Source organism: Necator americanus, chromosome V (assembly GCF_031761385.1).
Source record: "Necator americanus strain Aroian chromosome V, whole genome shotgun sequence".
Classification (NCBI taxonomy): Eukaryota; Metazoa; Nematoda; class Chromadorea; order Rhabditida; family Ancylostomatidae; genus Necator; species Necator americanus.
The window spans coordinates 10,753,607-10,762,859 of record NC_087375.1 but is presented as its reverse complement, the minus strand read 5'-3'; the positions used below and the strand labels follow the sequence as shown (position 1 = coordinate 10,762,859).

Genomic DNA, 9,253 nt, shown 5'->3' with positions numbered 1-9,253 from the left:
TGCATAAATAAAAGTAATAAAATAATAAGTAGTAGTAAAAGTAATAATAATAAGTAATAGTAATAAAAGTTCATAAATAAAAACCTTATTTAAAAAAAGAAATATTGAGAGCTTGAAATTTTGTCTTCCGAAACAGCAGTTGAAGCATACAGTGCGAGCCCGATGCCCCGACCCTTTTCACTTTTGGAACCTCTTCCAGTATTCGACGGTTGGCGAAAGGATCCCTACCCCTTTGGACCCCTAGGGAAGAAACTCCTCCACTTCTGGAAGGTTGGCGAAGGGACCCTCATCACCTGCGGTGCACCTATGAGCTAGACCCCCTTCACCTGAGGAGGGTCCGGGTCCTCCCTATCCCACCTATGAGTTGGAGAAATTTGATTCAATGGTGGACCCCTCTTCGGTTGTTTTTTCAGACTAGTAACATCTAGCACGGAGAGAGGATACCATTCTCGACAATGAAGAAATTTTGGCCGAGATAGTTACTGCGCGACTACGTATCCTTTCACTTATCCTATTAATAATCTTGTTTTATTGTATCCTTATAACCCGTATGTTATCGTCTTACTGTATTACTGTATTTTTATAATTGAAGAAAACAGTTTGTCTGTGAGCACACAAAACGAGAGAGCGCGAACCTTGAAGAATGTACAGACGACAGTGGAAATCCGAGAGAGTATTCCTCGCTGAGAGACTCTTATTCTCACAACTAGGACGGGTTGGGAAAAAAAGGAAATGAAACAAAGAAAACGAAGTAGCTCATTCTGATCACTTCAAAACACTTTTCCACATTTTTGACAGGAGAATCGTGAATGACATGGATGGAAAGAATTAGAAAGAGTTAGTAATTAGAATGTTTCCTCTAAAATTGCAGTATTTCTGTTTTCATTAAAACAAAATCCTTGATTTCCAGGATCGAACTCTTCGAAAGAGTAAAATGTTCGTTGTGGTCCTAACGCTAACATTGCTGCGTTTGTTTGAACATGAAAGAATGAATGAAAAATGAAAATGAAATGAAAGAACATGCTTGTACGAAAAGGAATCGTGCATAGGATGTCATTGAAGAGGCTGAGCTCCAATTGAATCGGCTTCTTTCACTTCTTTTTTACACCAACGAAAAAATGATGCTGCGAGGTCACGAAATGCAATCGTCAATTCTTTTCGTGTTGTCTTTTCGTTTGAAATGAGGCAGCACTATGTACAATGAGAAAAAAAAAACATTCTCTAGAAAAATATATCTTTATTATATTTATAAGATTCTTCTCAACTGGTTTTCAATCCTTACATCAGGATCGCCATCATTTAAATCCGAAAGATCCATTTTCTTCACAAATATGAAAAAAACTGGTAGAAATTTTCCTATCCGGAGGCTTTCAAAGAAAATATATCGTAAGGAAGAGTTTCAATCTCCATAAGAGGACAAGTACTTCATAATAATTGTCTTTGCTTTTTCGATCCCCACTCGTGTATAGGAATAAAGAAATTAAAGAAATAAGCACCTCAAATGTAAGCTCTAGTTCAGTTTCTGCTACCTCTAGAAATGTTGTAGTACTGTTGTAGTACTGTTATGATTCTGACATTTTGCCATCGATTTTTGCTTGGTTTCCTCTCTGGTCCACTTTTTTGTGTGGAAATAAATCAAACAAAAAAATCTGATAAATACTTAATGAACGGTGCTTAAAGAAAACATTCTCAGTGTGTTCACGTTTCTAAGATACTAGATATGAAGTATTTTAATTTCTTCTGGAATCTGTTTCTCAGGCCCCTTTCCCTCCAACCAAAATTTCTATCCCATGTGAATTCTATTGAAAGCTTTGCCCTATGCACCGGATTACTGTCCGCCTAACAGGAGACGGCGTGTGGGAGAGTGGGACCATCAGTCGACTACTCGTCCGGGTGCGGATAAACCACGCCCATCCCCACCACCACCACAACCACTTCGAGGACGAGTCTTTGCTAAATTAACTAATTGTTTTACATACTGTTGCTCTTAAAGTTACTTATAAATCGAACTCAAACGAAAATGTTAGGAATAAGGATAAAGAGGGATTATTCATCTGAACTAGCTTTGCTTTAGACATTAATCCTTTAAATTAGCTTCTTTTTATTGAGCAAAAAGAAAAGTGATTTGCAACTAATGAGATTTTCTTTTGCAAAATTCTGCTGGGAAATTTCTTGCGAAAAAACGAAAATTCATTGCCTCAGTTTAGGCTAATAGGCATCTATTCTTAGAATTTAGTCAAGCAAGCAATTCAGTTGAACAATGACGACAAAATAGCCGCACTGCAACCATGTACGGTAGTTGCAGGAGAGTTTTATACGCATGAAACTGTTGAAAAAATAAAATATTGGATTAGAAGTGAAACGACAGGTGCATTGTTAGAAATATTGCGATGAAAATGAGCTGACGTGTGCAACGTTACGGAAATCAAGGGTTTTTTTGCGAATTGAACAAAAAGTAAGTACATGGAAGATTTATGATTAAAAAAACCTATAGTCGCCAGAGAGTCTATTGGAATACATAGGAGAGTGAGGAAAAAAACTAGGAGAAAAATTATGAAAAGTTTCAGCTTACGGTCACTGCTGAGACGCAGCTTCGTACAACTGTATACGAAGATACATATGTATGCAAATTTTTTTCTTTTTTTTTCAAATTTTTGTTTCGCCGTCAAAAAGACACAAGGAACATTGAGAGAAAAGAGTGGAATATGTCCGGAAGAGGATGACGAGGTGATATGGTTGGAAATATTTGTCACGGATACCAGCTGTAGGAGCGGATTCCAGGAATTTTAAAAGGAACACGAACGAGACATACTCTCCATAGCACTTTTGAGGCGAAGCAGCATTATTTGCAAAGTGAATAAATCAAAATATGACTAAAACTGCTGCGAAAGAAGTGGAAAAATAAGAACAACACGGATATCCATGTAATACTTTTTTTTACTACTTTTTTACTTTTTTTTCAGGATTTCTGCAGATGCAAATTTTTGAGAAAGAGGGATCGCAGAGAGAATAAGGAGGATATATTGAGTTTTTAATTATAACAATTCTTTTTAAATTTACTCGAATCAATAGCATTGGGTTTTATTGCAGAACACAAGAAAAAAAGGAATTTTCGTAACAACCATCGATCTGTCTATCGTTTGCACCATATACACTTCTTGCCTATTTGTACTGTCAAAGAAAGAGGCATAAATTCCGTTCCGTATAATAAGTCCAAGAAATCCACTTTGAGTAATCAGAAATAATCCACTTAATTTAAAAACTAATTTTAGAAAAACTTAAGATGTTATGTGAGTTTCTATGATTTATGTCATGTAAACGAAGCACAGCTCTGGTAAGTGAGAAGGGTGCGAGAGAGAGGAGCCGGACCCTCCTCAGGTGAATGGGGGTCTGACTCATGCGGTGCAGCTCAAATGATGAGGCTCCCTTCGCCAACCATAAAGAGGTGAAGGGAGTCTCTTTGTCAAAAGTCAGGATCTGACGAGGGTCGGTTCTCCAACCGTCCAAAAGTGGTCGCAGCACTGGCTCCGACAATAGCATGTTTGTAAGTAAGTAGTAACCACAAATCGCATATCTACAATGCGCGGAGGAGGAGGGTTCGAGGAACAAGGAATGAATGCCTCTGAATACCTCGTATTTGATGCATTTGATGTATTGCCGAATGTTCAACACGCATCAATGAATTCTTTCAGCACACACCACTACGTACGAGTAAAAGCCAATCCTGTGATGTATAAATTAAAAATGAAACAAAAAAAGAGGAAATAATCACCACCAACTGCGACTAACCATTTATTTCGTGAACGTGTTTGTCATTTTCGTAATTATTATATGTGGTAGCATCCCAGATTGCGTTATTTATCGCAAAAATAGAATTTGGAATATTTTTTCAAGGATTTTCAAAGGAAAAAGAGTAGTTAGGGAGATTTTTTTTATAAGGTTTCTTTCGAATGTACAAACCTAATCTGTTAAATCTAATTTCTTCTCTCCCTGGCGTATTACCGTACCATCCACTTTGGAAACTTTTAAAATTCGATGAAAGAACTTTCCTCAACAGAGAACACTCACACACAAAAATCGAAATAAAAAAAAACACGTCTTATAATTAGCATGCGGCTAGACATGCTTCTTAGTTTTTCTTTGTTCAAAAAGTCTTTCTGAGAATCTCTCAACGAAAAATCTCATCAGAAGTTTTGATTTTTTTAAAAAAAACCAACATAGCTGTGTTACAGGGGTCCAACAACCTTGGTTTGATTGTTGTTTCTCTCGTTTATTAGAAAACATTTCGCAGGCCACAGATGAAATCATTTGGTCAGTTGGTGATCAGAAAGAAGTAGATGGAAATTTTCCAGAATTTAAATCTTATATTAGGAGCTTAGCCGAAATTCGTTTGGAACGGAGTCGGGGCAGCTGTGGAATTGTGAATATGTGTGGATGAAAGGGTTGTTTACAGCGGAATTCTATATAATTTGGGAGGTTCGTATAGTGAAGCATCAAAACATCTAAACATAAGCAAAATTCGTCAGAATAACTGTCTATCTAAAATTAATTTTAAAAAAAGATGCAAAATATCTTTTCAAAACCGGTGAGGAATAAATTCTGAACGAATGATAAAATCTTAGAAGGAAGATTGGCGATCCTATTTTCTGGAAGACCACCCTCGGTACTCCGATTAGAAAATAGGTCTAACGATTGCTTTAAATGGCTTGGCATTGAGCACTGTATCGAATCACCTTCATCACCAGAATCAATCGATAAGAACAAATTGACGATCCGATCAAGTGGTCAGAATTAACATCTTTTCAGTGGCATCCTGAGAGATGATTTTTTTTTAGCAAAAGGCTTCCTCAAGACAGGATGCGGTTCAAAACATGAGGAGGAAACAATGTAATATACATTTGGAAATATCCGGAATAATCGAGTAGTGCTGAAGCGAGAAGCGAGCGAAGAGCATGAATTATGATCCTAAAACTAATTGCTGACTAATTGGTTGTCCGTTCACCGAAAGTGCAGGATAGCTTTTATTTTTTCCACGAACGTCAAACTCTTGTACTCAGTCGAAAAACATCCCTGTTAATTATCAATATCCAAGAGGATGTTGTGACTTGACGGCTACATCGACCAGAAATCAGGATCTATGTACCTCGAATAACTGCTTGTGATCTACGCCTGTGTTCAACAATAGATCAATATGTCAATAAATCAAAATAGGGTAAGATAACATAATAAGATCATAACTCTTTCGTAACCTAGGAATACTCTTGTGCCCGCGTACAGCGCCACTTACTCAGGGGGGTAACCGCGTTCAGGCGGATAAATGAGCCTCGTTTGTGGACATTGTTCTAAAAATCATACATATCCAAAAAGAGAAAATTCTTTTCGAATAAATGCATCGCATAGTGGAAACTTTTATCCACTCGTTTCGCGATTGAAAATGTTCGTCCCAGCACACAGCTTAGGTCCCGCAACACACGGCTTAGGTCCCGCAATACCACTGCGCCAAGTTTGCGTGAGTTTCAAATCAACCTAATAATATTGGGTAGTACGTCAGGAGAAAAAAATCGCCAATGGTTCTATTCCCATCGTATTTACTCTCCAAAAGACAAATATGTTGGATACAGGTTCTAGATGAGGATCCTTCAGTTTCACGTGACTTGAAATGTTTCCTTAAGCACAATCGATAGCCTTTCCATACCGCTATGTGAGAATATAATCCTTTAGAAATGTCTACTTCTCAGACATTTTCATCATATTCATCGTTTTCGTATGCTGCTATAGTTCTGTATTGTCGTCCCACGAACTATTCAATATGACTAAGTTCACTGATTCATTTGCTTCTATGCCTGCTATTGTCTTCTATAGCTCCTTCGTACGTACATATTCCTAATGTTCGACTTTAAACTTTTCATCTCCGCAGAAAATCTGTACAGGATCTCTTGCGTTTCGCTCCGAGCTCATTTCTTTCTTTCTTTTTACTTACTCAGTGGAAAACATCGTTTACTGGTAATTCACTTTACTTATTATGTACTTATTTATACAATTTACTGGTAAATGTTGCCGTTTCTGTATTTTTATTGTTATTGTTATCGTGTTCTTACTGTGTACTGTGCAAAACTACAAATTCTAAACCAATTTAAATCAATTTCTCAGGAGTCAGAAATATTCCACAGTTGAATTCATTACCTATGCATCATGTGAGCGAATTTTCAACGTATGTGGATGATTACACCCAACAGGTATCAATACAACAACTTTTTAACCGGTTGAAGCGTAGGTAAGTGAACGTATCGGATTCATTCGCATAGAGTGTCAGTTCGAGCGCTAGATTGACAACGGAGCGTGGTCACGTCTCTTCTGTGTTCAACTTCCAATCGGGTGAAATGTATGCTGGGGTGAAAACGACATGAAGCAGGTACGCAACCGCATACGCAGCTTCTCTCGATGCCGTCGGTGGAGCGTAGCGGCTACGGACGTGGTGAAACGCTTGCTGGCGCCATGCATCGCTGCAGTTCGCGACGGTCCCAACACGGTCCCAACTGCTACCTCCGCCGCACCGCTTCGAGCGCGTACGCAAATGCACCACAACTACACTCGTGATTCTTGTCGTTTTGACCCGACTATAGTTGGGGAGTAGGGCACTAAGTCGCCCTTATTTCTCGAAATAAATAATCAAATCAGTTGGGACCCTGAGACTTAAGCATTGGTCTTTGAGGATCTATGGCATGTAAGCTAAAGTTACCAAGAGAAAAATGTAGGAAAGAGCGTCCAGAAATAAAGCCTCCACTAAGTGCCCCGCACCCCCTCCTCCCCACCCTCAACTACATTTTCCTCTTCCAATTTGACCACTTTTTTGAAGGAAGGTCGTTAGATCCACTGTCTCAAAGACACGTGATCGGGTCCAAATGATCCGAAATTCGGTGCAGCTGCGTAAGCGGCTGCGTTCGATGCGACGCGTTTGAGCGAGCGGTTACAATCAGGGTGAGAATTTCGCTAACTCCACTCGGACTGCAGATATGAGTGGAGCTAACGAAGGTCCCACCTCCCACCGAACACAGCAGTAGATCGTTTTCACAGGATAGTACTCGCTTGGACTAAACGCAGATATCGTAGATGAAAATTCTGTCCGCTCTTGACCTCAGACGAAGAGTAAGGTTCATTTCACTGCTAATTGGATTCCATGTCGAAAAACTGAAGAAGTCAGATTCAATCATAATAGAACAAAAGAGTAGGAACGTTCGAGTGAACACATGAAAACAATCTTGGCAACCCGTTATTGTTATTGAAGAGGAATTCTTCCACGTTCGCGTGCGCAGACACAAATGATACTTGAGAAGTGAGGGAGATGGAGTTATCCAACACCTACTGCTGCAAAGAGTTACTCAAAATGTTGACGAGAAGAAAAAAGAAACTACACTGTTCTGCTGTGACCCGTTTCTTTCACAAAATCTTTCAGGAAAAGACTCGATGCTCCTTCATTCAAAGTATGACATAGAGCTGAAGTGACGCTGTTTACAATGTTTCTGGAATCTCTTTTCTGATTTTAGCGCTAACCTTAACGCGACAAAACAGCACGTGCAGTTGTGTCAAAACGACAAGGAGCTCGGTGAAGTTACTTAAGAGGATCCGCTCGAAGCGGTACGGTGGAGCGAAGGGGTTAAGGTCGGGGGGAACCCTTGCTAGCACAACTCATCGCTGCAGTTCACAATGGTCCCACCTCGATTACAACCGCTCGCTCCACCAGGTCGGTTCGAATGCAGCCACCTAAGCAACTGCACCGAGCTTCATGTCCTTTTGATCCGATTATGGTTAAAGGCAGCATGCCAGAGATCTGGGGTAGTACGGACTTTAGGTGGAGCATCCGTATACGGGGTCGTAGATTATGGAGACAGGGGTGGTTCCGCTCATCACTCTCTGAATCACTGTAAGCAGCCGGCCCCTGAATGCTGCTTTGTACGATGCCTTCTATTGCAGCGCACCACCCTTGCACGCATAGCGTCCCTTACAGCCTATCGGGGCAGTCCGAATTGATTTTCGACGAATCGCAGGGCGGAGGCGGCGCAAGGGGTGGAGCGTGGCAATAGATGGCGTCGTACAAAACAGCATTCTGGAGGCGGCTGTTTGCAGTGATGCAGGGAGAGATGAGCTGAACTACCCCCGTCTCCATAATCTACGACCCCGTATACGGATTCTCCACCTGAAATCCGCACCACCTCAGATTCGTGGTATGCTGCCTTTAACCTTGCCCAACCTTGCGCACTATGAGAGGAATGAAAATCTCCGAATGAATAAAGAAAAACCCAAAACCAAAAAGAAAATCTCGAGTTCCTACTTTTTGGAATTAATTCAGCTTGTTTACAGCCAATTCCGACTGCTAGATCCAACTTTTTGTTGTACAACGTAAATAATAACTACTCAAATAATGGTTCCATAGTTGATCAGGTGAGAGAGGTTTCCCGTAGTACTGCATGATATTGCCAACTTCATTGAATTTACATGAAAAAATAGTTGTTGCTAATGTTTTTCTTTCAGATGGGTGTAATTGAGAATCATGCTTCGATGACAATCAAACAGCACTCACGCATGCGTGTAAGTACAACCTTAATCTACCGTAATTTGTTTGAGATTAGAACAATATTTTTTGCGTAGGGGTGTACTAACGAATGTGTAAGAACTATGTATGGTTTTCGGAGAATATTTAACATACAGAGAACGACAGCCCACACAAACTTACTCCAGCTAAGAGAACTAATCTTAGTAGAAAAGTAGAGAAAATAAAAGAAAACAAAACTGATGGGAATCACCAAAGATTATACCTGGAATTAATCCTGATCACATATCCACTTGATGAAGTGTTTGATTTCCATTTTAATACGCGCTGACGTATTACGTTGTTTCTAGGAACTCGAATATGCCCTGGAGGATCTACTCACGGCAGATTCGGATGGATTATTGATCGTGATCAGCTTTGGACAAGAATCGCAACCAGAATTTGTTGCTCCTCCGCCCGCAGAACGAGCAGTAGTTTTGCCTCCACCAACCCATCCTGTATATGTTACTGAAAAATCGATAATAATACAAGAAACAAAATGAATCGGCAATTTTCGGTTCCCTTGTCGAGTTGAAATAATAATTTGTTTCTCTCCTCATCGATCTCCTTAATCAGAACGATAGCACCATATCAATTGAGATAATTAGACCTCAAATATAAGCTAATTATGAGTGTTTCTCATTAATTTCCCCTACCAAGCACAAC

The 9,253-nt window shown here is 39.8% G+C and overlaps 1 protein-coding gene across 1 annotated transcript; it reads left to right on the top strand.

The window, feature by feature from the left end:
- Window positions 1–6,185: 6,185 nt before the first annotated feature.
- On the top strand, window positions 6,186–9,090 carry RB195_013514 (uncharacterized protein; the record flags this gene model as incomplete). The annotated part of the gene is made up of 4 exons (XM_064203368.1): window positions 6,186–6,236; window positions 8,359–8,439; window positions 8,530–8,586; window positions 8,899–9,090. 4 exons carry the CDS (start codon window positions 6,186–6,188, stop codon window positions 9,088–9,090), a joined length of 381 nt encoding a protein of 126 aa, XP_064059249.1.
- Between the last annotated feature and the right edge of the window lie 163 nt (window positions 9,091–9,253).